The sequence below is a fragment of the Narcine bancroftii genome, chromosome 5 (genome assembly GCF_036971445.1).
Source record: "Narcine bancroftii isolate sNarBan1 chromosome 5, sNarBan1.hap1, whole genome shotgun sequence".
Lineage (NCBI taxonomy): Eukaryota > Metazoa > Chordata > Chondrichthyes > Torpediniformes > Narcinidae > Narcine > Narcine bancroftii.
In genome coordinates, this window is record NC_091473.1 from 4,756,954 (window position 1) to 4,784,037 (window position 27,084).

Sequence of the window (27,084 nt, forward strand, 5' to 3'; positions counted from 1 at the left end):
TTCTGATCCTCTAGGGGACCAATTTTGTTTCTTACTATCCTTTTACACTTAACATACTTGTACAAACCCTTCAGGTTTACCTTCACATTATCTGCCAAAGCAACCTCGTGTCTTCCTGGTTTCCTTAAGTATTTTCTTACATTTTCTGTGCTCTTCTAGTACCTCATTTGCTCCTTGTTGCCTATTCCTGGTATAAACCTCTCTCTTCCTCTTTACCAGATCGCTAATATCCCTTGAAAACCAGGGTTCCCTATGCTGTTAACTTTGCCTTTAATCCTAACAGGAACTTGCAAACTCTGCCGTCTCAAAATTTCCCCTTTGAAGCCCTTCCACTTACTTAACACACCAGTGCCAGAAAACAATTTATCCCAATCCACTCTTCCTAGATCTTTTCTCATTTCCACAAAATTGGCCCTTCTCTAATTTAGAATCTCAAATTGGGGGCCAGACCTATACTTCTCCATAATTAACTTGAAAATCAGAATCAGGATTTATTGTCATGAACAAGTCATGAAATTCGGAGTTTTGTAACAGCATCATAGAGCAAACATTAATATTATAACCATCTTACATTATATATGAAAAAAATAACAATAGTGCGTGAAAAGTGAGGCCGTGTCTTTGGTTCATTGATTATTCAGGAATCGGATGGCAGCGGGGAAGAAGCTGACCTTGTCATCTTTAGGCTCCTGTATCTTTTCCCCGATTGTAGCAGAGTGAAGAGGGCATGGCCGGGGTGGTGGGGGGTCTTTGAGGATAGAGGATGCTTTTTTAAGACACCACCTCATGTAGATGTTCTTGATGGAGTGAAGTCTGGTGCCTTTGATGTCACAGGCTGAGTTAACCCTCTGGAGTTTATTCTTGTCCTGAGAGTTGGCACCTCCATACCAGGCAGTGATGCAACCAGCCAGAATGCTCTCCATGCTACACCTGTGGAAGTTTACAAGAGTCTTCTGTGACGTACCAAATCTCCTCAAACACTTCACAAAGTATAGCCATTGACGAACCTTCTTTGTGAATGAATCAGCTAATGACATTGTGGTCACTAGACCCAAAATGTTCCCTTACACATACTCCTGACACCTGACTTATCTTGTTCCCTAATAGGAGATCAAGTATTGGATCCTCTCTCGTTGGTACCTCTACATATTGATTTAGAAAACTTACCTGAACACATTTAACAAATTCCAAGCCATCCAGCCCTTTTACAGTATGGGAGTTTGAGTCAATATGTGAAAACTTAAAATCTCCTATCACAACTTTCTGTTTCTTACCTTGGTCTGCTATCTCTCTACAGATTTCTCTGACTATTGGGCAGTCTATAATATAACCCTATCAGTGTGGTCACACCCATATAGCCTTCATAAACTCCCCCTCCCCCACCTTTCATCCTTCCCCCTCTATCATGTCTGAACCACGGAACATTGCGCTGCCAGTCCTCCCATTCTCTCACTCTTATTTTAACTTAAATAAACACCCGAAATATTAACTGATCATTTTTACCCATAGATGCTGCCTGACATGCTGAGTTCCTCCACTAGTTCTTCATTTGTTCAAGATTCTACAGCTATTGTGTTTCATATTTAAATTTGGACATACCACACTGTAAAAGGTCCTTCTGAGCTCATGCTCCCAAACACGCCAATTATCCTTCAATCCCCAAATGTTTTTAAAGGGTAGGAGGAAACCCACGCAGACATGGAGCGAATGTACAAACTACTAAGTGACAACATCGGATTTGAGCCCAGGTCACTGGCGCTGTAATAGTGTGGCGCATAATTCTGCTGCCCTAACCGCAGTGATGTGTCTCGTTGTGGGTTCAAGTGATTCTTGAACCAACAACTCTCTGAGGATGCGACCAAGATATTATCGATGTCCTCCTCCAGACACCTTCGATGCGGGTTCCCAGCCCGAATTACTCCAGGCCAGAGACCCTACACTTCCTTTGGAACTCCTTCTATTCGGTCTCGACACTCTCCAACGAGACAGCATTAACATCAACTTCTCCAAATTCTGTTCATCTCCCCTCCCTATTCTCTCTTTCCCTCTGTCTCCTTTCCTCCTATCTCTTTCCTTCTCATCAGAAAGCTTCACTTTATAGCCTTCCGTCCTTCCTCTTTCCTCTCTCCTGTATCCATCTGTGACCTCTTCTTACCTGTTAGCTCTGCTCCTTCCACCCTCCTCTCCCGCCAGTTTTTTTTTTTGCTTGTCTTGTCGAAGAGCTCAGGCCTGAAACATTGGTTACCCATTACTTCCCATGGATGATGCGTGACCTGCTAAGTTTCTCCAGCACGTTTGTGTATTGCATTATTGATGTCTGCATGGTTCAATGAGAAGCTTGATTTTTAATGTCTTGGTCTCATGCTCAGAGATTTGTGGCTTGCAGAGCCACTTGACCCCACAACTAGACCCATCACCATGATTAACCCCTACACACCCTCTGAAATTGCTTGCCAAACCACTTCATTCCAAGGCATTTGGAGATGTACAATAAATTCTGTCCCTTCCAATCATGGCCAGGCCCTGAAAATGATTATTGCTTGAACAAGTTGATGCATGAGATAGATGCCCTAATGGATTCTGGACTGTTAGTGATATCATCATCTGAATTAGATTTTCCGTTGAAGTTCCACTTCCCTCTTTGTTGGATGCATAAGTTGAAATGGCTGTGTTTTCAGAGTAGAATAAGGGGCAAGTCCTCTGCTTTCTGACCAATATTTATTGTTGCCTGATTAAAGGTCCTTGCTGTTTGTAGAAGTTTGCAGTGTGCAAAATCGGTGTGGCAGTTCCAACAAGAGGGAAGGAATTTTGGGGACTTGTAAATACAGAAGGAAGAAACGTCTAACAGAAAAGCCTGTCTGGGTTTGCAGAGTTAAACAGGAAAATCTGCAGATGCTGGGGCCAAGGGCAATGCACAAAAGTGCAGGGGAGACTCAGTGGGTCACGCAGCATGTATAGGAAGTAAAGCTCGTCGTTCAGAGTAGGACAGCAATGTGGATGAAACCAGCATTGCCAATCGTGGACCCAATTAGATCAACTGTGCAGCTCCTCAGGAACCTTGGGGTGGCACAGTTACTGTAGCAGTTAGCACAACACTATTGCAGCGCCAGTGACACGGATTCGAACCTGGCACTGTGGGTTTCCTCCGCATGCTCCGCTTTTCTCCAAAAACATTAATATTATAACCATCTTACATTATATATGAAAAAAATAACAATAGTGCGTGAAAAGTGAGGCAGTGTCTTTGGTTCATTGATTATTCAGGAATCAGATGGCAGCGGAGAAGAAGCTGACCTTATCATCTTTGTAGGTTCATGGGTGTATTTGGGTGGCACGGGCTTGTGGGCCAGAAGCTATATGTCGAAAGTTAAAAATTTATTTGGCAGCTGGCTTTTATGAGCACCTGTGTATTCATTTAATGTAATTTTTAATTTAGACATACAGCACAGTTACAGGTACAGTAATTTTGGAAGAGTGTAATTGAGAAATAACTGGAGTCTGGTGCATATGATTATAGATCTGCGAACTGCAGCCACATGTCTGAAAAGATTTTCATCAGATTTTTGTATCAAAGAATGAAATCCCAAGGTTAATGGTGCATAGGGATTGGCATCCAGTCACACGTCTGTGCCAAATATGATGTCCAAATATGATTCAAATGTTTTTTTTTAGGTGAGGGGAGGGGATTTCCATGGTAACTGGGGAGGGGTGGGGAGAGGGGCCGGGCCCCCGAGATTGATGACCGTGATTCAAAGGATTTGATAAACTTTCCATTAATGGCATCTATCCCACACAGAGGGCAGATGCTAGTCAATTACACACTCTCAAAGTATGAACTTGGCTACTTTGTGGAGAAACATGGCAACCCAGTTTGTGAATAGCAGCCACTCTCGACCTTTATTCATTTATGGCCCACCCTAGGACTTTGCTCAAAGTTTATGGGCCCTCGGCCCTGTGAAACAAGATCACAAGACAAAGAAACTGAAGCAGGCCACTAGGCCCATCAAGTCTGTTCTGTAAATCTACACTAAGCTACTCTACACTAGTTCCAATTTCCAGCCTTTTCCCATTATCCCTTGATGTCCTTAAAGTCAAGTTTCTTCCGCACTTCTCTCCTACATCAGTAAAAAAAAAATTGTATTTCATGAGGTGTGATGAAAACAAGGTTTTTATTTGAATGTTCTGTAGGCCCCCTGTTGAGAATGACTGGCGTACAGCACGGTCTGTCAAATGGCAGTGAGCTAATTGGCCAGTTGATTCGGGAGTCAACCAAAAAAAGCAAACAAACTTCTGAACAAACCCGTGATTTAGCATCTGGTCCCGTGGAAGGAAGAAACCAATAATGTTAAATTTGGAGCAATGCAGAAATATGCTGGAGGAGGTCCAAGGGAAGCAGTAAGCAGCTGACATTTCAGACTGGAAGCCATCATCAGGAAATCTCTACAACTATGTCCTTCTCTCACAATGCTAAACGTGGCATCCACAAATAACCGGGGGTGGGGGGGGGGCGGTGTGGGGGCGGGTGGTGTGGTGCCGGTGGAACTGAGTATTGGGGGAAAAAAAAACTTTTGTATCCTTTTTTTCTCTCCCCACAGGATGAATTGATTGCCCAGTACCAGGCACTGCATAACCAAATGGGAGGGTGCACCGCCCTTGTAGTTCTTCATTTGCAAGGGAAGTTCTATGTGGCCAGTGCTGGGGATAGCAGGTTAGTGTGTGAATGAACCGATCTTCACTGCATTATTAGCTCTGTTTCCAGGTGCTCCTCTACTCACAATAGCTCGACTTAACAATTCTTTGAAGTTACGATGGTATTCTGTTGCCTTATTTTCATGATTAAAAATAGTTTTTTTTTGCAGTGTGGAATAAAAAAAGTATTCAACATTTAATTGTAAAATAGGCTTTGATTTAGATAAATTTGCCTAGCTGTATGCTATGGTAAGTGGTCTGAGCACATTTAAGGAAGGCTCGGCTATGATGTTCAACAGGTGCTGTATTCTTTTTCCACTTACGAAGGAGTTATCGGAACAGAACCCCATCCAAGGTAGAGGTGCACCTGTACAGTAAAACCCCTGTTGTCCAGAATTCAAGCAACTGGCAAAAAATAAATAGGTTTTTAAAAAAATACAGAAGTTTAAAATTGATGTGCTTCGCCGTTAAGTTCGCCAATCCACACAACTGGAAAACTCACTTAACTGGCATCTACCCATCTGCATAGGTGCCGGATACTAAGGGTTTTACTCTACCCTCTACTCAGAAATAGAGACCTTTTTTTGTACTGGGCACCATTCTGCAGCCAAGAAGTGACCCTATCTCCTTTTGCCCAAGTTGCTTCCAGATACCTTTTACAGACACTGAGAGAGGTCTCAGTCTCTACCCTCCTGGATGGGACATGTTCCAAATATCAGATGGCTTTTTTTTTTGGCAGTTTCTTCCTCTTTCCAGGTGTATACTTTTTCAGCAGTAAACAATGGAATTTATTTTTAAAAAATCCTGTTTCCCTCCTCTTTTATCCAAGAGAAAGTGCATTAAAACTCAGCTGACTTCCTGGAAGATTTTTGCTTTTGTATGCACCCGTGAAAATTTAAGAATAAAACAAGTAAGTGCAGGTATATGAGAAAGAAAGACTTTTGCATTTATATGGTGACTTTTATCACAGAGCATCCATCTAAAGTGCTTTCCAATCACTCAAGTCACTGTTAAAACCTACAAGCAGCAAAGAGGAATAAATCTTATTCTTTCCACAGTTCTTCATTATTTCACTACTAGGTCCAAATCCTGGTACTTCCAGCCAAATGTCTGCCAGAGTCACCCTCGAGGACTGTAATAATTCAGGAATGCACCTCAACTGTAATCGGGGCCACTGAATTTTGGCCTTCCCAGCAATGCCATTTTGAAACAAATGAATGTCCAATTCTATGAGGGAAGCAATGGGAGAGTGGGAAGGGTGAATTCTGTACCAGAACTCCATTGATGGAACTCTGAGATGCTGACAGCATGTGGTGTTGGCTTTGGAATGAAAGTCCATCTGATGGCCTGCTGGCCTTGTGGACTCTAGAAAGGGAGAACCAGAGGTTGAGCAAATTTAAATTCCTGGGTCACTAGCTCAGAGAACCTTTCCTGGACCCAACATACTGTCATTGTGAAGAAAACACAACAGTGCCTCGACTTCCTCAGGAATTGGCGGAGGTTTAGAATGACATCGGAAACCCTGGCAAATTTCTACAGATGCTAAGTGTGCTGCTTCATGGACTGGTATGGGAACACCAAAACCTCTGGGTGGAAAGCCTTGCAAAAGGTAGTGGACACAGCCCAGGACATCACAGGCAAAACCCTCCCCACCATCGAGAACATCCTCAGGGAACACTGCTGAGCGAGAGCAGCAGCGATCGTCAAGGATCCACACCACCCAGCACACGCTCTGTTCTCGCTGCTGCCATCAGGAAAGGGGTCTAGGTGCCACAAGACTCGCACCCCCAGGTTCAGGAACAGCTGCTACCCTCCACCATCAGACTCCTCAACAACAAGCTCAATCAGGGACTCATTTAAGGACTCTCACTCACATTGTAATTACTAACACGTTAAAGACTGGTTGTTGCTTGCATGCAGTTCTGGACAAGACACTGTCTGGACAGTGCTAATTATTTCTTTCTTTAAGGGCAATAGTGGTGCAGAAGAACAAGATCCTGCCTCTATCCAACGAGTTCACCGCTTTCACTGAGAGACAAAGGATTCAACATCTGGTAAAATGCAACATCTACTTTAAATCCAACTGACTTGAGGATTTGGTAACAATTGAAACCTAATCATTCAGGATACTGTGAAAGCTGAGAAGTTTGGAGTTGGGCATTGGGAGGGCAGTGGATGTTAGAGATCAGGGGCAGGCAACCTTTTACCATGCGTGGGCTGGATGGTGGTCAGTGGTTGAATGGCAGGCCGCAGTGATGTGATTTTTTTTTTAAAAGTAATTTCAGTTATTCCTTGCTTGGATTCTCTTGGCTAGTGACATAACCAAGGGTCACTGTCTGTAAATTCAAGATAGCAGTGCATCGCCGACCCTCCGCACCAATAGGAGGCATTTCTTCTGCATAAAATATGTTTTTAAACCTGCTTTACCTCAGCAATCGATCCCTTGTGAGGTATGGATTAAGCCAGGGTGTACCAGGGAGTTTCCTTTCAATGACCTCCCTCCCCCCCCCCACCCCGCGCTCTGCTTCTTGGAGCTCGGCTTTTCCCATCTTTTCTCCATCTCGAGATGCGCCCCGCTTGTGCTGAATGAAGTGCAAAATCCCTGGCATGGTGTACGCGTCAAGCTTGCCGTGGTTTTCTGAGGTGATTTTCTCCAGCCCCGCCGGAACCGGGCTCGGACAGCCCGTGTTGCTGCCCGCTGAAGCCATGGCGGCCACCCGCCCGTCCATTCTACTGTTCGTCCCTCTGCCAAACAGTAGGAGCCCCATTGCTTGGCTGCAGCGCGCGTGCACACTGATTGGAGGCGATGCAGGGAAAGATTTTTGCATTGGGTGGTGGGCCGGATAAATTTGGATTGCGAGCCGTAGGTTGCCAAACTCCTGTTATAGAGTCATACAGCATGGAAAAAGACCTTTCAGCCCAACTTTCCCATAGCGAGCAAAATGGTCCACCCACACTAGTCCCACGTGCCTGTGTTTGCCTCGTATTGCTCTAAATCTGACCTCTTTTATCTTAAACATTGCAATAGTACCTGCCTCAACCACCTTCTCCACTTGTCCTTTCCATAGATCCACCACTCTCTGTGTAAAAACCTTTTCCCTCAAGTTCCTGTTAAATCTTCTCTCCCCCCCCCCCCCACCACCCTAAATCTGTGCCTTCTGGGGTGGGGGGGGTGGGGGGAGGGATTCTTTGTGGTCACCCAATCTATTCCTCTCATGATTGCTATGAGATCACCCCTCATCTTCCTATGCTCCAAGGAATAAACCCCCTGTCTGCTCATTCTCTCCCTAAAGCTCAGAACCCCTGAGTCCTGGCAACATCAATTTTCTCTGCAACTTGACCACATCTTTCCTGTGAAACGGTGACCAAAACTGCACACGATACTCCAAAGTGAGTTAAATAGGAAAGTGCAGACGATGGGATTGTAAGACACTGAGTGCTGGAGAAACTTTGCAGGTCGCACAGCATCTATAGAAAGTAAAGGGTAACCAAATGGAGCCCTTTGTCAAAGTTTTGCTGCAATTCTCCAGCAATCTTGTGCATTGCATCGTTCTCCAAACGAGGTCTCGCCAACATCTTTTACAAGGTGCCCATCGAGGCAGTCCTGGGAGGCTGCTGCCCCCTTGTGGAAGAATACTCTCTATTCAGCTTCGCCTCCTGCCATCTCTGGTTGCCCCGGGAGTTTGTTCTTTGCCCAGGAGTCCAGCATCTGCAGTCTCTTATGTCTCCCTTTTGACAGCTCTCCTGCAAAATCCCTTCAAAGTAAACATGCTTTGAAGTTTGCTTCCTCTCCAGTAGTTCTGTGGGACCCTCTCTCGCCATTGCCCCGACAGCTCTCCTGCTCTTTGACCACATTCATCACCCTTCTGAACTTGACCCTGTCAGCTCCCCTAGCCGGCTCCTTCCGTTCTTCATTCATTCCTCAGTCCACCTATCACCTCCCCACCCCACTCTTTAATGCTGCATGTTTTTTTTCAAAGGCATACAGCACAGTTATAGGGCCTTTCGGCCCATAACCCTGTGCCACCCAATTACACCTAATTGATCTACACCCTCAGTTCGTTTCAAACAGTGAGAGGAAACCACACACACCTCTCCCCCCCCCCCCCCCCGGGGAAAACCCACACAGGCGCTGGGAAAACGTACAAACTCCTTACAGACAGTGCGGGATTCGAACCCCAGTCCCGATTGCTGGCGCTGCAACAGTGTTGCACTAACTGCTATGTCTTCCTTCTCACTCCCAAAGCAATGTCTTGACCTGAAACACCAGCTGTCCATTTCCCTCTATGGCTGCTAGCTGACCCACTGAGTTCCTCACGCTGAATTTTTTTTTGCTCTGGCTATCTCCAGATGTTTTAAGGCAAGGTTAAAACTTGTCAGCTTGTTAGCTGATCACACGCTAACTCTTGTTTCTATAAAAATTAATGAATAGTGACAACTTGTGTTCGTGGGATTGAAAGTAGGAAAAATAAAGCCAGGAACTTCAGGTGTTGAGCCACGAGAGGAGGTATTAGGTTTAAAGGAGTGTCATGGGAAGAGAGGTGGTGAGAGTTTTGGCTGGTTAGGGGATCAGGAGGGTTCTCAGAATTGAGACCGATCAAGCTGGGACTCTGTCTGTCAATGAAAACCAAATCGTGGACTCTGGTAGTTCTTTGATAAGTTACCATACCTTACAGGCATTTCTGAAGCCTGAGCTACTCGGTGAAGAGTTTACAAGGTTCGAGTTCCCTCGCAGAGTGAAAAGGAATGACATTGGAAAGAAGATATTGTACAGGGATTACTTCATGTCTGGCTGGTGAGTACAGAATGCACTGCAATGTATCTATCACAGAAAGTCACGCATGGGTGTCCACTGTTCTGAATCCTTTTTGTCATGTAATCCGCACAGACTAGCTCTGTCGATCATTCCCACCCAGAGTTGGTGTCAGAATAAGTCTAATCAGAGGACATTAGGGTAACTGCGGTGGGGTGCACAAACTGACATTCAAAAACTCACATACCTACCATGAACCTGCTCCATGCACTACCTTCACACTTACCCCTCCCTCCGACGTAACAGACAAACACACGTTACACTAGTGCTGTGGGTGGCGGTACCACCTTGGCACCAGCCGTGCTCCTACCCTTAGCTCGTATATTTTTGGGTATTGAAAGCTTTTCTCTATTTCTACTCAGTTGATCCAGAATGAATGTTGTTCTGTTCCATTAAGTGGCAATAGAGATGACTTCATTCAATGTTTGGATGCTGCATCAACCATAATGATTGATATGACTGACCAGCAGATTTGGCCCATTTAGTCCTTGCCATCGTTCATGTTTAGCTCCTCCTGACTTTTGGCATTCTCTGTGTGACCTCCTCTGTTCTATCTCGTGCGCTGATCTGGCAGACCATTCCAATCACTCTTCCTGAAGTGCCAGTAAATGAAGAAACCAAAGGTTGTTTAGTTAACCAGAAATCATGGCTTTTATTAGTAGAAACTTTGTAATACAATAATGAATGATAATGTGCGCATACACAGATATACCCAAGGGGAGTGTCTCGAGTGGTAGAGATAATACACGTCCAATGTCAGGAAAGCAGACTAAACACAGCGAGAGACTGACAGCATGACACAGATTCATCACACTTCCCTACCCCACCGACGCAATCGAGTTTTACAGCACTGAAACAGGCTCTTCAGCCCAATTTGATCTTGCTGATCAAGGTAGTCCCATTTGACTGTGTTCAGCCCTGACCCTTCTAAACCCTTCTTGTCCATACACCTCTCTAAATGTTGAAATTATACCCTGTGGTACACCAAAACCTGTGTCATTTAGTTACTGCCCCTATGGGGATTGGTAAATGCCAGATAAGTGAATTTTCCGGTTGATTACGTGAATTGACAATAGGGGGGATGTCAATTTTAAACGTTTGTATCTTTTATCTATTTATTTTCCTTTTTTTTAACTGGTTGCTTGAATTCCGAATAACGGGGATTTTACAGTCTTGCATTACCAAAACTGAACAATTTTTTGGTGTCTGAAATATTATGAACCAGCTGGCTTGAGCTTATTGAACTCAGACATCTTCCATCTTTTCCAGGAGTTATAAAACTGCAGAAGAAGATGATCTCAAATACCCTCTAATACATGGAGAAGGCAGACAGGTACAACCCTGATTCTCTGTGACTGTTCCAGTGATAATTTCAGCATCTAATTTTCCTCATATTTTCTGATTATACAGCTGATCCACCCACCCTGAGTCACCACGTGGTGACTCTCGGAACATTCCCATCAACCTCTGTGGTGGCACAGTTAGCACCAGCGATCGGGACTGGGGTTCGAATCTCGCGCTGTCTGTAGAGTTTGTATATTCTCTCCATGTCTGCGGGGGTTTTACCCCCACCATTTGAAAAGTACAGGAGGTGGGCCAAAAGGACTTGTTATCGTGCTATGTCTAAATGTACTTAAAAAAAGCTTTGTGGTCTGGAAGGGTCTCTTACTGCGCTGTATCTCTGAATTAATTTTTTTTTAAATTTCCCCACCTCCTTTCCTATATCTTATGGAGTGAAACCAAGTTTGCAGATACTGTGATTGTAGTTAATACATAGAAATACTGCAGAAATTCAGCCAGTCCCACAGGAGGCAAGGATGTATAACCAACATCTCAAGCCTGAGTCCTTGATCAAGATTTGAGCAAGTGGAAGGAGCACAGCCAAGAAGCCATTGGTGGGCATAGATGGGATAGAAATGCTGAGCCATGTAAGGGCCTCCCTCTTGGCCCCTTTCCAGCTTAGTATATGACGTATCACCCCCTTTTCACTTCAGTCTCCATGAAGTGACCTGATCTGTTGATTTCCTCCAGATTTTTGTTGTTCGCTCAAGAACCCATAATCCAGAACCCCTAGGATTTTGCCAACACCTATCAAACCCTAACCACAAACTACTCCTGGGCCGCAAAAATATGTCTGCATTACTTCATTGCCAACAGACCAAGCTTGTCCATGGCACCCAATGTATTTTCTTGCTTTACTTCTCCATTACACCTATACCCCTCCAATATTATCTCTTTCCATACATGGGTACTTTAATATATTTTTTTGTAGTTTTTCATGAAAGCACCAGTTTAACTACAGAAAGCAAGAAGTTCGGGCATGTATACAAAAAATGGGGGCGCTGACTGAGCTACTACCGACCCATGAAGAGTGAGGAGAGGAGACACGATGCTCTTTCGCAGGGTCCTACTGCCCAGTCTAACTCCTAATGGCTTCATGCAAGCTTTAAACAGCCTGTTAAAGGAGCTGACAGGGGCTTAATTTAAAATACTGTGAACCACGGGGTCTGGGCCTAAGATGGCGGCGCCTTGGTGCGGCAGCAGCCATGAGGGGTGGCAGACTCTGGGGAAGTGGAGATCTGGCATAGGGCACCAGAAAATGGGGAGACCATTCTCCCCCCCCCCCCCCACCATTTGAGAAGGAAAAGCAGAGGAAATGACTCATGGCAGCAGATCAGTGAGGGGTTCTGCAGCTGAAAAAAATGTAGGCGACAGGCTCTTGGTGACTCAAGGCAAGGAACCTACGCAGGGACTCACACCAGGCGAGTTGGAGACTGGCTGAAGGAGTATCAGGTATTGGAACCAGGATGTGAGAGGGTGCTGAAGGGTTCCTGATCTTGTCTGAGGTTTGGATCTGAAGCTCAGGTTGCTAACGGTTTGGTCTGGACTCTGTGGGTGCAAGAGTGCTGGAAGTGAATCCACGGACACACGGTAACTCTCTTTCTCTGTATGTAAGAGGTGCCTAGCAATTTCTGTCTCATGGCAGATTACATGACAATAAAGGAATCTTAAATCTACTTGTGGGTACAATAATAAACTCATCATCATAGATTCAGGGTTTTCGAAGTGGTCGATATCGACCCCTGGAGGTCAATTGGACTATCCAAGGGGTTGTAAAATGCCAGGGGTGGAGGCCGAGGTGACCTCTTTGATGCGGATGGCACCGCACCTGATATTGAGAATGGAGTTACCAGCTGCAGCCGATGCTGAGGACTTGGATCTTCCCAGCTAGAAGCAAAGGTTTTTTTCACTGTTATTGTAATCACTTGCTTAATTTAGATTTATTACTTGGCGATTGGGGTGATGTAACAAAGTTTGGGTTGTTGTTGGGAGACACGACCCTTCATTTGGTGTACAGTTTCTCTTATTACTGCATATGGAAACAGCATGTCTATTAATTTATATTTGTATATGCTTGGGGGTTTCATGAAGGAATCAATGGTCTAAAAAGTTTGGGGACCCCTGTCAAAGATTCAGCATCAAATGCTGGGGCACAACCCCCTAAAATGACAGAATGAGAAGACAAAATGTACTGACCCAGTGTGTAAAAGTAGATGACACAATTTTCTTGTTTATTTTCATTGTGTGATGACATTGTTTAATGGGTTTAATGTATCATATATGTTGAACATTTAGTGGGTGGGAAGGAGGGAGGGAAGGGAGGGGGGCGGAAATGACACTGTGTATATTCAAGAGGGAAATGTCTGTGTGTATTTTGGTCAATATGGTTCATAGTGTGAAAAATTTTTTTTAAAATGCTAGGGCACCAATATAGATTTTATCTGTGTATTTACCCCCAGTAACTCGTCTTGTGTGGACAGAACAGTTTGTACCTCTTTAATCTAGCGACATTGGGACATGGCCATTGCCGGACCACAGAAAATAGAAATTGACCCCCTATGTAAACATAATCAAAGGTAAAACAAAGTTTGAAACAGGAAATAATACCGTGGAGTGGCACGGTTGGCACATTGTCTTTACAACGCCAGCGATCTGGACTGGGGTTCGAGTCCCACACTGTAAGGAGTTTGTACTAATGGTGGCAGATTCAAAGGTGTTACACTACAGAGCGCCAGATAAGAGAGGTACTAAGCAGGAACCAATCCCAAACATGAGAGGCTACAGATGCTGGGATCTGGAGCAAAACATAATCTGCGGTAGCATCAGTGGGAGGAAAAGATTTGTCACCATTTCAGGATTGGAACCTTTCCAAGTCTACAGTGCATTGTGTTTTGCTCCTTGCAGAGATTGTGTTCACTAGCAACAGCCCAGTTATTCTGCCGGTTTTGTCCATTTCAGACCCGAGTGATGGGGACTATTGCAGTCACACGTGGATTCGGAGACCACCAGTTAATGGTGTACGACACTGATCTCCACATAAAGCCATTTTTATCTTGTACTCCTGAGGTAGGCAGAATGTTTTGCCTTGCATCAATCTCTGCATTGCTAATTATGTATTAGTTTTAACTGAAAACCTCTTACTGAACCTGTGCTTGGTTGTTTTTTTAAAGTGTGTTGCTGGAGAGTGATATACTAAAACTGTGGACTCGTCACCAGATTGTACTTTAATGTGGTACATTGAAATACTGTGTCTGCAGAATATTTCATGTTTTACAACCCCCATCTGGCCCACTACTTTCCATTGTGATCTTTAGATTATAGCCATTCAAATACTTATAGAAGATTCTGCCTCATCTACTTTTTCATTTGTATTTCATACTTCCACGTGATATCCTTTCATCATACATCTGCGTATTTCCCAAAGAAGGGTGATAAAATTAAATTTAGACATGGTAATAGGCCCTTTCGGCCCAATAGTCTGTGCCGCCCAAATGATCTACAACCTCGGTTCGATTTTGAAGGGTGTGAGGAAACCAGAGCCCCCAAGGAAAATGTACAAACTCCTGACAGACGGCGCGGGATTCGAACCCTGGTCCCAATAGCTGGCATGAACTGCTACACCGACTGTATTTTATGCAGGTGTGGTCTGACCTGGTGCTCCAAATTTATTCAATGAACCTAGAACAAGCTGTAGTTTTATGCCCTGAAAATATTGAATTCACACCCTTAACGCATGCGCACAGGAATCAAGATAGCACACCCAGCCTTACAAACCCCAGAACACCAACTAACAAAGTACACATATTTTGGCTCTTACCTGCCCTGTATCTCTGTTATAGTTGGTAAAATACAACAAAAAACTACAACGAAAAGTAATTTGATTTAAAAAGTGTGCTTTAAAACTTTATTACTCCACACGCGCAGCAAAATTCTAACGCGTCGATCCTTCAGTCCCAATTACGGTCATAAGTCTGAGACTACCTGTATTTTGCTTGAGAAAAAATGTAATTGGTCCATACGGTTATGGAACCGTATACATAATGAGTCAATTAGGTACAATTAAAACAGTGGTTTTCAAACTTTTTCTTTCCACTCCCATCCCACCTTGTAATTCCTTACTAATCACAGAGCGTCCATGGAACAGTGAATACTTAAAATGGTATGAGAGTGGAAAGTAAGTTTGAAAACCACTGATTTAAGCCTTCCCTTCCTCACACCCACAATCCTCTATTTCTCTTGCATCTTTTAAACATCCCTGTTCCATTCTCTACCACTACTCCCAACAATGCATTCCAGGCACCCACCACTCTCTGTAAAGGGGGAAAAATATACAACCTCCATTTATACTGAATTAAAGCCTGGATTAGGAGTCACGTGATGGAGTAGTGGCTGGACAGTGAACTCCAGCCCTCTCCAGAAAAGTCGGAAAAAACAAAGGAAAACACAAAGGCACAAAAATAAAAATTAAAGAAAAGTGAATATAAAGGTGGAAAGAAGATGGCGACGAAAAAAGAAAAATCGAAATCAACGGTAAGAAGAGAGGAAGAGAAGACAACGGAAGAAGAAGGAGAAGGCCTTACCTGTTCGAAGAGGCCCGCGGTGGAGAGAAACCCGCTCCCTCAGGTCGGTAGAAAGTGGACTACAAAAATGGCTCGCTGAGCCGAGTAAAAGTGCGCAACCACGCATGCAAAAAAACACACTGACGGGAGGGGTGACCAGCTGGGGAGTCGATCTCCACAGCCGGCAATGACAGCTGCAGAACACCTGCAGCAAGAGGAGAACATAGAAGACAACGAAAACAAGAAAGAAGAGAAGAAAAGGGCAACAAAGAAACAACAGATGGCCAACCCAGAGGAAGAAGAGGAAGAGGAAGAGTACAGTGAAATAGAAGAAGAAGGGAAAGGCAAGATAAAGGATATACTTTCTCTTATTAAAGAATACATGGAGTCATTTAAAGAATGGCAAGCGCAAGAATTTAATGATTTAAGAAGAAGAATAAACAATACAGAAGAGAAAATAAATAAAATAGATATGACCTTAACAGAAATGGGAAAGAGAATGGACAAGATGGAAGAGCGGGAAGCAGCAGTAGAAATGGAGGCAGAGGACTTAAAAAAGAAATTAGAGGAATCTAATAAAAAAGTTATAGAGACACAAGAACTGTTAGCTCAGAAAATAGATATAATGGAAAATTATAACAGAAGAAATAACATAAAGATAGTGGGCCTTAAGGAAGATGAAGAAGGCAAGAATATGAGAGAGTTTATAAAAGATTGGATCCCCAGGATCCTAGGATGTCCAGAACTACAGCAAGATATGGAAATAGAAAGGGCACATAGAGCATTGGCCTTTAAACCACAACCACAACAAAGGCCAAGATCTATTTTAGTAAAATTCCTAAGATATACTACAAGAGAAAAGGTACTGGAGAAGACAATGGAAAAAGTAAGAGAGGGCAACAAGCCACTGGAGTACAAAGGGCAAAAAATCTTCATTTATCCAGATATAAGTTTTGAACTCCTGAAGAAGAGAAAGGAGTTCAATACAGCAAAGGCGATTTTATGGAAGAAAGGGTATAAATTTATACTAAGGCATCCAGCGGTATTGAAAATATTTATTCCAGGACAACAAAACAGACTATTCTCAGATCCAGAGGAAGCACGAAAATTTGCAGAACAATTACAAAATAGACTGAGGGATGAAGACATGTAACGAGAGTACAAAAGACTGAGAACTAAAAAGACACATAAGTTTTGAACTCCTGAAGAAGAGAAAGGAGTTCAATACATCGAAAACGATCTTATGGAAAAAAAAACTATTCTCGGATCCAGAGGAAGCAAGGAAATTTGCAGAACAACTACAAAACAACCAGAGAGATGAAGATATGTAATAAGAGTAAAAATGACCACGATTTATATGTATGTGGGTAAAGAGGTATATGTGTGTATATGTATAATGTGCATACATGAATGTATCCGTATTTAGAGGAAAATATAGATAGTATAGACAAGAATTAATAACGGGAAGGAAATGGAATAGAGGGAATAAGGAGGGAATTAAAAGAGTGACCTTTGTTACATATGAAAAGTGAAATCTTTTCTGGGGGGGGCTGGGTGGGGAGGAGTTGCGGTCACTGCAAAATCAGCTGACGCTTGCGAGTGAATTCGCAAATCCAAATGGAGAGGGGAGATGTGGTTGTCCGACAAGGGATAAAGGACAACTCAGGAGGGGAAGGGGAGATTGGGGCTAAAGAAGTTTTAAATAGGAGAATAAGGAAAATGTTTGAAGTTTTAGGAATGTTGTCTTATAAAGGGTTCAAAACAAGAAAACAGAAATGGATAAGAAGGAAAGGTAATGATGGAGAAACGGAAAGGGAAGATAAACAAAGTATAAAATGGCTACGTTGAACTATATGACTTTAAATATTAACGGAATGCATAACCAAATTAAAAGGAAGAAACTGCTAAATTTACTGAAAAAAGAAAAAATTGATATAGCATTTGTGCAAGAAACACATTTAACTGAATTGGAGCACAAGAAATTAAAGAGAGATTGGGTAGGACACGTAACAGCAGCATCGTATGATTCAAAAGCAAGAGGAGTAGCTATATTAATTAGTAAAAATGTGCCATTTAAAATAGAAGAGGAAATAATAGATCCAGCAGGGAGATATGTAATGATAAAATGTCAGATATATTCGGAGTTTTGGAATCTACTCAATGTATATTCACCTAACGAAGAAGATCAAAAGTTTATGCAAGATATCTTTTTGAAGGTAGCAGATACGCAAGGGAACATATTAATAGGAGGGGACTTCAACCTGAATTTGGATTCAAATATGGACAAAACTGGGGAAAAAATTAACAGAAAGAACAAAGTAACCAAATTTATAATTAAATCGATGGAAGAAATGCAACTTTTGGATATATGGAGGAAACAACACCCGAAGGAAAAGGAATATTCATATTACTCGGCTAGACATAAAACATACTCAAGAATAGACCTATTTTTGTTATTAGCTCGTATGCAAGATAGAGTAAGAAAAACAGAATATAAAGCTAGAATACTATCGGACCATTCACCCTTAATATTGACAGTAAAGTTAGAAGACATCCCTCCAAGAATGTATAGATGGAGATTAAATGCCATGTTACTTAAAAGGCAGGATTTTAGAGAATTTATTGAAAAACAAATAAAAATGTATTTTGAAATAAATACGGAATCAGTGGAAGATAAGTTTATACTATGGGATGCAATGAAAGCATTCATTAGAGGGCAAATAATAAGTTATGTAACCAAGATGAAGAAGGACTATAATCAGGAAACAGAGCAGTTGGAAAGGGAAATAGTAAATATAGAAAAAGAATTAGCAATGAAGATACAAGTAAAAGAAGAGAATTGGCGGATAAAAAAATAAAATATGAAACACTACAAACATATAAGGTGGAGAAGAATATAATGAAGACAAAACAGAAATATTATGAACTAGGTGAAAAAACGCACAAAATCCTAGCATGGCAGCTTAAGACAGAACAAGCTAAGAAAATGGTATTGGCATCAAGGAAAAAAGACAAACAAATTACATATAATAATTAAAGCCTGGATTTAAGCTTTCTGGTTACTCTGGGATTTGAGCTCATTGCCTCCAAATCAATTATCCAAGTGATGGGAAGGTAATTCAATAACCTAGCTATCGTACTGCTCAATGGCACTTCTAGTATGGAGATTGAGTCCTTAGAGTGTGGGTTGATCTTTCCAGGCCATCCAAAACATGGGTTTGTCAGTGAAATGTTGGTCACTCACAGGTTGATTCCTGCCTCTTGTGTCCACATGGGCCATCTTGCACCTATTTCCACTGATCCTGCTTCATTCTTTCCATATTGCAATCAACTTCAACATCAATATCAGAATCAACGATTCTGATGACAATTCACAGTAGCTGATTATCCTACCAACCTGTCTTTGGGATATTAGAGGGAAACTGGAGCACTTAGGAGAAATGCAGTCACAGGACAGGAGCAAACCAGTATACTGAAGCCATGGGGTCCCAGCTTTATCAGTTCACATTAGTGTGAAGCTGGCACATAGGCTCTGCTGGAGGAACTCAGCTGGTCTTTCAGCATCTATAGAAGACAAAGATATATTGCTGACGTTTCTACCCTGAGCCCTTCAAAGAAAAATCAGAAGGTCTCAGAATTCAATGAGGAAGGAATCCAGACCAACAAAAGGTTGTGATAAGGGACTAGGTAAAATTTATCATGTCTGTGTCAAAAGGAGACCAGGAATGGAGAGACAAAGGAAGCGGGGGGGGGGGGGGGGGTGTTGGGATTTAACCAGAGAAGTCAATATTAATGCCATGTAGTTGGAGGGTGCCCAGTCGGAAGATGAGGTGTTGTTCCTCCAGTTTATGGGTGGTCTCAATCCGGCAGTGCATCTGCAAAGACGAATTGGTCCAACAGCTTCTGCACATAATCCAAATTTTAGAAACTAGCTTCTTAAAGCAATATGCATGTTCTGGTCATCTCATAGGAAGGATGTGGAAGCTATGGTGAGGGTGCAGATATTTATCATGATGTTGCCTGGATTGGAAAACAAGTCTTATGAGCCAAGGCAAACAGAGCTGGGACTTCTCTCTTTGCAGTGAAGAAGGATGAGAGGTGATTTAATAGAGGTCTACAAGATTGAGAGGCATAGACCAGGTAGACAGCCAGCACTTTTTTCCCCAGGGCAGGATCAGCAAACACTAGAGGGCATCTGTACAATGTGAAGGGAGGGAAGTTTAGGGGAGACATCCTGAATTTCATTGCCAAGGGTAGAGGGTAGAACAATAGGAGCATTTGAGAGACTCTTAGGCACATGGATGAAAGAAAAATAGAGGATTATGGGATAGGGTTTTAGTAATTTTTGGTAGGTATAGGTTGGCATAACATAGTTTTCTATGTTACTTTTTAAAATTATAATATCTATTTATATTTGTGATTTTTTTTAAAAACAAAGGTGACCGTGTTTGATCTCGGACAGCATGAATTTGGACAGAATGATGTTCTTGTAATGGCCACTGATGGATTATGGGATGTCATGTCCAATAAGGATGTAGAAGATGCTGCAGAGAAATTTTTGGAAGATCAGAAACATGAGCCGCGCAGGTAAATATTTAATTGTGGTTTTTGTTGCCAGTCACTGAACTGAAGCAAATGTGTCACAACTGCATTCAGTCAAGTTTTCAAAAATGACAAAATTGATTGTCCCCATGCCTGTTTGTTCAAGCTATGTACAAGATACAGTAAGATTGAAAGAGGGCAGAGAAGATTTACCAAGATGTTGCCCGGATTTCAGGAACTGAGTTATAGGGAAAGGTTGAACTTGATTCCCTGCAACGTATTAGAATGAGGGGGATAGACAGAGTAAATGTAGACTTTTTCCTCTGAGGTTAGGTGAGATACAAACCAGAGGACACGGGTTAAGAGTGAAAGGGGAAAATTTTAGGGGGAACCTCTTTACACAGAGAGTGGTAGAATAGTGGAATGTGCTGCCAGCTGAGTATGGGCTCAATTTTAATATTTAAGAATTTGGACAGGATGGGAGAGGAATGGAGCAATGGTTCTCAACCTTTTTCTTTCCACTCACATCCCATTTAATCACTATGCCATCGATGCTCTGTGATCAGTAAGGGATGTGGGTGGAAAGAAAAAGGTTGAAAACCACTGTTTTAACTGTCCCTAATTGACCTGTTATGTGCTCGGTTTCATAACTCCAAAGGAAATGAGCCAAAATATTTTTGTAATAAATGGGTCTAGAGCAGTGATTCTCAACCACTCACATCTCACCTTAAGCAATCCCTTACCAATCACAGAGCACCGATGGCATAGGGATTACTCGAAGTGGCATGTGAATGGAAATAAAAGGGTTGAGAACCACTGGTGTGGAGGGCTATGACTGGGTGATGGTTAGTGCAAATAAGTAAACAAAAATGTTTTGGCAGTGTAGAAGGGCCAAAGGGGGCCATTTCTGTGAGGTAGTGTTCTATGATTCTATACACACTTAGTTCAATTCGGCACGGTTAATGTAACGCTATTAGAGCACTAGTGACTGGGGTTCAAATCCAGCACTTTCTCCCTGTGTCTGTGTGGGTTTCTTCCCACCCTTCGAAATGCACCAGGATGTAGGTCAATTGGATATAATTAGGCTGAAATGGCCTGTTACTATGCTGTATGTATGTCAAAATTTAAAAATTCCCACAAAAAGGCCCATGTTTCTTATCCCAGGTGAAATCTATTGAGCTGCAACTAGTACAGATGTACTCTTAATAAGTGAAAAATAAATGACAAGGGGATTCAATTTATCATTGTGTACAGAAAAGCAAGAAAACTTACTTTTTTTTTTATTTTTTCTGTAGGTTCACAATGTTGGCTCAGTATCTTGTGCTTAAAGCAAGAGGCATTCCACAAAATATTGACTGGATGCTAGAAGATGGCAGCTTTGCCTCACCTGATGACATATCAGTATTTGTGATACCACTGCATAACCTAGGAGGCACAGCATGACCTTTGATGTGAGATTGACAAGATATTCTTGGTTGGTATAGCCCGCTTTACGAAGGTAGAGCATTCCTACATTTGAAAGTGTTCATAAACCAAAAAGCGAAGACCCATCGACTACTATTGGAGGCAATTTTCGTAAAAGCAAATTTTTGTAATTTGAGTATTCAAAAAGTGGGGTTTACCTGTATTTCAACTAACAGGATACAAGAATTACTGGAAAGGGATGAAAAAAAAATCCTCCCCACTCCTCCCATGTTGTGTACTCAGTTGCCTTGCTATTGAAAGGTAATGTGCACTGCTACTCATTCAGCAGTAAAACAAGGCTGCAGACACTGTTATTGTAGTAAATGCACAACAAAAAATGCTGGACTCAGGCATTTAAATCACTTATTTCCTACCGATGAGTGACCTGCTGAGTACCTCCAACATTTTTTTTTCCTGTCTTTACCATTCAGAAGTACAATTGACTTGCACATTCCATAGAGCCACTTTTGGAAGCAGAGACGTCTTGGTTTGGGATGAGAGTCCTATCCATCCTTTTGTAAACTTCAATATTGTGAGTGCTGCAGAAATGTCAAATAAGGGATATTTTTAAATTACCAATTAGAATTATTTGTTAACATCAAGATTTAACAGTTAACAAAATACAATTTGATAATATGTTGTTGAACAAGTCCACCGCTGTTAGGATCAGGTGCAAGACACAAATGTGTTAAAGAAAATCAGCAGGTAACCCAGCTTCGTTAGAAATTAAAGGGTAACCATGTTTTCAAGCCACAATTCAACCCTCAAAATTCTTTATTTTATTGTAAAGATGAATGTTTTCATAAGTGAAAAAAGCTCTCTAAACTTGTTGAGAACCCGAATCAGTGCCTGAACAGGGCCAGTGGTAATATAGAGGCAAGTATTGTTTTTAATAAGTTTAGTAATTTAACAATTCAATGAAGCATTTTTAATGAGTGTACCTCAAACCAAGGCAGAAAAATGACAAGAAACTTGGTTTTTGAATTGGAGTTCACCATTTCTGCAGCTTTAATAATAATTAGTAGGTAAAATCAATCAGGTTTAGTCAGTTTAAAATCACTGTAATCTCAGAAGTTAGGGTGATTGAGAATCTGATAGTAATTATCAATATTTATATTCATCACTGCTAAGTCTATTAGGGAGATGCCAGTTTTACTCGGGACTGGGGTAAATATCCAGTGACCAATACAGAATGTTTCACTGGCTAGGAACAGTGGAAAGACTAATTTAATCTACTTAAGTCAGGTCAGAATTAAAATTATTTCTATTGTAGCAATATGTCATTCATAGTCATTAATACACAATATATGTAGAATTTTGTAATTTATTGTACAATTAAATTTTATTTTTTGAGTTGGTCATTGTATTAGCAGTAGAGCTGGCTCTTAAGCTTTAAGGAGCAGGTCAGAATTAAAATTTATTTATTTGAAGAGATGTCTCTTATTATCTTCCTGCATTTTGTGTTCCCAAGAAGCACCTAAAGATGTTTTTTTTTTTGGTTTGCACAACAACATTAACTTTAAAAGCCTGGGCTAGACTACGACCTAGCAGTCAGTAATTGCAGGGATTTGATCTCTAATTACCAGCAAGGTTGGTGTAAAAGGCAAGAATGCTCAACATGCACAAGCATGATCTCCAAAACTGAAGGAAAAGTGTAAAAAAGCAGCAGAAATAAATGAATTAGGAATGTAAAATTGCATCTAGCTTCAAGGTCCAGATGACTAAAATTTCTTCAGATAGCCCACACATTGTGGGCACTCCAGCAGAGCCATCCCTCCTGTTTCAAATAGGCCTCAATTGTACCGGTGCTCAAGAACAATGCTGTAACCAATCTAAAGGACTATTGACCAGTGGCACTTATCTTCTGTTAGTGTTTGAAAGGCTGAAGCATGTCCATATAACCATTACAGTACAGAAACACACCAAGTCGGCCCTTCTACTCCACACCGATTTAAGTGAAACTCCACCTACCTGCTCCCTACCCATAACCCTCCAACTACCTCTTCCGGAAGGTCATTCCACTCAGCCACCACTCTCTGGGTGAAGAAGCTTCCTCTTGGGTTACTTATAAAGTTTTGCCCCCTAACCCTCAACTTATGACCCCTCATTTCAATCTCTCCTACCCTCAAGGGGAAGAGCCTATTCACATCTATTCCCCTCAATTTTATATACCTCTTTCAAATCCCTTCTACACTGTCTGAGTGGCGACATGGATCTGTTCCAATTTGCCTACCTTGGCAATAGGTGGATGACATCTTTGGAGCCCTGGCACATCTAGACAACAACAAAAAAAAATGCATTCACCAGGATGCTCTTTTATCAACTAGTTTGGCACTCAATCTCCTTAAAGCTGATCAGCAAGGTCCAAGACCTGGGACTCAACACCTCACTATGTAATTAGATCCTGCATTTCCTCAGCTACAGACCACAATCAGATAGGATTGGTAAGAACATCCCCTCCACAATCTCCATCGGTGTGAGAGCACCCCCTGCTCTATTCACTTTACACCTACAACTGTGGCTGGGTACACCACAAATTTGCACAGTTCTATTACAAAATAGAACTGTGTGGCTGGGTACACCACAAATTCACTGACAAAACCATGGTAATGGGCTGCATAAAAAGGAGTGATAAGTCAGCATACAGGAGATTGAAAACTTGACTGATGTTTCCCACTACCTTGTTTCCTCTCACATGCACACCACCAACCCTCCCCCCACCACTGACAATAGAAATGAACATCACCAAAACCAAGGAACAGATTGTGTGGCATCGTGAAGAAAGCATGTCAGCGCCTCCATTTCCTCAGGAGTTAGCGGAGGTTTGGTATGACCTTGGCAAATTTATAGACGTGTGCTGACCTGCTGCATCACAGTTTGATAAGGTGGACACAGTCCAGGATATCACAGGCAAAACCCTCCCCACCTCAGAGAACATCTACAATCGGAGAGCAGCAGCAATCAAGGGTCCACACCACCCACTCGGTTGTTGTTGCTTAACTGGCACCATCAGTTTCAGGAACAGCTACTACCCCTCCGCCATCAGACTCCATAACAACAAACTCATTTAAGGATTCTGTTTACATGTATACATACATATCTTGAGTAGTTTGTTTTCCACTTCTAATTTGTGGTAATTCAGCCTGGCCTCTGCAAGAGAAAGAATCTCAGGGTTGTCTGTGACCGTGTACACATTCTGATGATAAATTTGAACTAATTATACTTGAGCCAATAGGCAAATTCTCATTCTATCATTGGATAGCAGCCAACATGGTAGCATTGTTCCAAGTCAGATCCTAACAGCAAGAATGACAAGACAACAATGTATACCACATTTGTACAACTAGTCGAGTCTAAAATATCCAAGTGAAATTTGATTGCAGGGAAAGTGTCAGGCATCCAAATTTAGCCTAAAAGGCAATAGAGATTTTAGTAGCTGGTAGGCTGGTTGCAGTTAGGCTCTGCGGTGCTCTCCTGCCCTTGGTACACTCGGATTTAGGTTTGAATGACAGAACTCAAGCTGCAGATAATCGCAAACTGCCAACATTTCTGGCAGAAAGCTGTGAACTATACATCAATGGAGTAATCACGTGGGGTAAAAAGTGGCAAATAATCTAGACACCCAATGAATTTGAAGTGAGAACCAGTTCAATGGCAAGAGGAGGAATAGCCCTGTGGAGTGCACCTCAACAAGATCCTGACGGTGATTGGCAAGACTGGCACCAGCAGCATAAATTTCTGAGCTACAATGATGTGGACAGTGGTTTCCATTGTTTTTAAATCTCAAACCTGCTTTTTTTGGTTAGCATTTTTCCTTCTATTCTTGTACCTGCAATATCTGGTGTTCCATTTATACATCTTGTAAAGAAACTGGATTACAATAATGTTTGTCAACCCTGATGAAAGAGTTTAGACGTGGCAGTCCTGCCGCCATTGATATAGAGGCAGAAGCACAGGATCAGTGTGGAGAGTTCAGATGAAGTTGCCACAATTAGGAAGTACAAGAGGAAACCAAAAGAAGTAAGATATTGCAGGGTAGATTTCAGATTTATTGTCAGAGTATGTACAGGACATCACATACAACAGATTCCTTTTTCCTGTGGGCACAGCGGAATTACCACTAATTGGTAGTGAAAAAAGTAAACTATGCAAGAATTGTAAACAAACTGACTGTGCAATGCAGAGAGAACAAAAAGAAAAAAAAATCAATAAAGTGAAGTATTAAGAGTCCTTAAATGAGCCTGATTGAGTTTGTCGTTGAGGAGTCTGATGGTGGAGGGCTGGCAGCTGTTCCTGAACCTGGTGGTGCGAGTCTTGTGGACTACGGTACAAGGATGTTCTGCACAGGAGCTCAAGAAAGCTGACATTGCCCCATCAACATGGGAGGATCTGGCTCGAGATCGCCATCAGAAAAAGTGTGGACGCTACTGAGAAAAAGCTCAAAGGGGCAACAGAGGAAAGGCACAGGAAGGACCACAACAGAGCTTCTGCCCCTGTTATCCCTCCAGGCCTCACCTGCCAAGTATGTAGCAAGCAGTGCCTATCAAGGATCAACCTGTACAGCCACCCCAGGATGCACATATCAAACCCCGCAAACTGACTGAAAGGAACCATCATCATCCTACAGGATAGATAGCCAGAAGATACCTCTTTCCTGATGGCAGCAGCAAGAACAGAGTATGTGCTGAGTGGTGTGGGTCTTTGATGCTTGCTGCTGCCCTCCGATGGCAGCGTTCCCTGTAAATGTGCTCAATAGTGGGGAAGGCTTTACCTGTGGGTAGTGTCCACTACCTTTTGGAGGGATTTACATTCAGAGGTATTGGTGTTTCCATACCAGGCCATGATGCAGCCGGTCAGCATACTTTCTACTACATCTCTGTAGAAATTTTTCCAGGGTTTCTGATGTCATACTAAACATCAACAAACTCCCGAGGAATGCGCCACATTGCAATGATATACTCAACATTGGCTTTGGCAGTGGGATCAATAAAGCTTGACAAGTTCATCTATGCATCAAGAATGAGAGGAAAACCAGTAAAACAGTTTTCCAACTTAAGGCATTACATAGTATGAACCTCCAGGCATCAAAATAATATCGGTCTTACTCACAATGCGGGACAGTTTGTGGCACAACTTCAACGTCTCGCATTACACATTTACCAACCAGCTGCACAGAAATGCATACCTTTTTCCTGAAGTGCATAACCTATAAAAGTGAAAAGACCACACACTGATGTTTCCATTCCTCCAATGCAATTTGAATGAAAGGTACATAAACTAGGTCTCTAATATTTCACCAAAGCAAACATCCAAATGCAACATCGACCAAATTATTTTATACTGTCAGCCAAAAGTAAGCTAAATCCACATCCTAAATAGAATTATACAGCTGGAGGACTAGGGGTAGGATGGGGCTGTGGAGCACAGGTATTCATTCCAAGAGAAATCTCATTACAGGATTCCATTAAACATTTTCAAATGCTGTTCAGCAGCAAGTGGAGAGCATACATAAAGAAGTTGCTTTTCATATCTTGTATACTTAATTCCACCTTTAGAGACTTGCTGGTTTAAATAATTATGGTATAAGCATACTGTCACATCGAACAGCTTAGTGATCAGGTATTCATAATGAACACTGTTGAAAAATATTACATGCACTTAGTAATCCATTCCCCA

General features: G+C 42.2%; 1 protein-coding gene and 1 long non-coding RNA gene across 3 annotated transcripts in view; one reads left to right on the top strand and one right to left on the bottom strand.

The window, feature by feature from the left end:
* Positions 1–22,838, top strand: part of LOC138763045 (protein phosphatase 1M-like) — a 69,201-nt gene extending 46,363 nt beyond the window's left edge. The window contains exons 4-10 of the mRNA XM_069936591.1: positions 4,596–4,708; positions 6,659–6,743; positions 9,366–9,484; positions 10,772–10,835; positions 13,802–13,909; positions 19,841–19,989; positions 21,240–22,838. Coding sequence (XP_069792692.1) covers positions 4,596–4,708; positions 6,659–6,743; positions 9,366–9,484; positions 10,772–10,835; positions 13,802–13,909; positions 19,841–19,989; positions 21,240–21,387 — 786 coding nt within the window. The 3' untranslated portion in view covers positions 21,388–22,838. The remainder of the gene's footprint in view (positions 1–4,595; positions 4,709–6,658; positions 6,744–9,365; positions 9,485–10,771; positions 10,836–13,801; positions 13,910–19,840; positions 19,990–21,239) is intronic.
* LOC138763046 (uncharacterized) lies at positions 472–24,811 on the bottom strand. Of its 2 annotated transcripts, XR_011357296.1 has the most exons (3): positions 24,505–24,811; positions 23,642–23,682; positions 21,098–21,947 (listed from the first exon to the last, which is right to left on the bottom strand). It is a non-coding gene; the product is annotated as an uncharacterized lncRNA (long non-coding RNA). The 2 variants fall into 2 exon arrangements; XR_011357295.1 differs by lacking the exons at positions 21,098–21,947; positions 23,642–23,682 and adding an exon at positions 472–930.
* Positions 24,812–27,084: the final 2,273 nt, after the last annotated feature.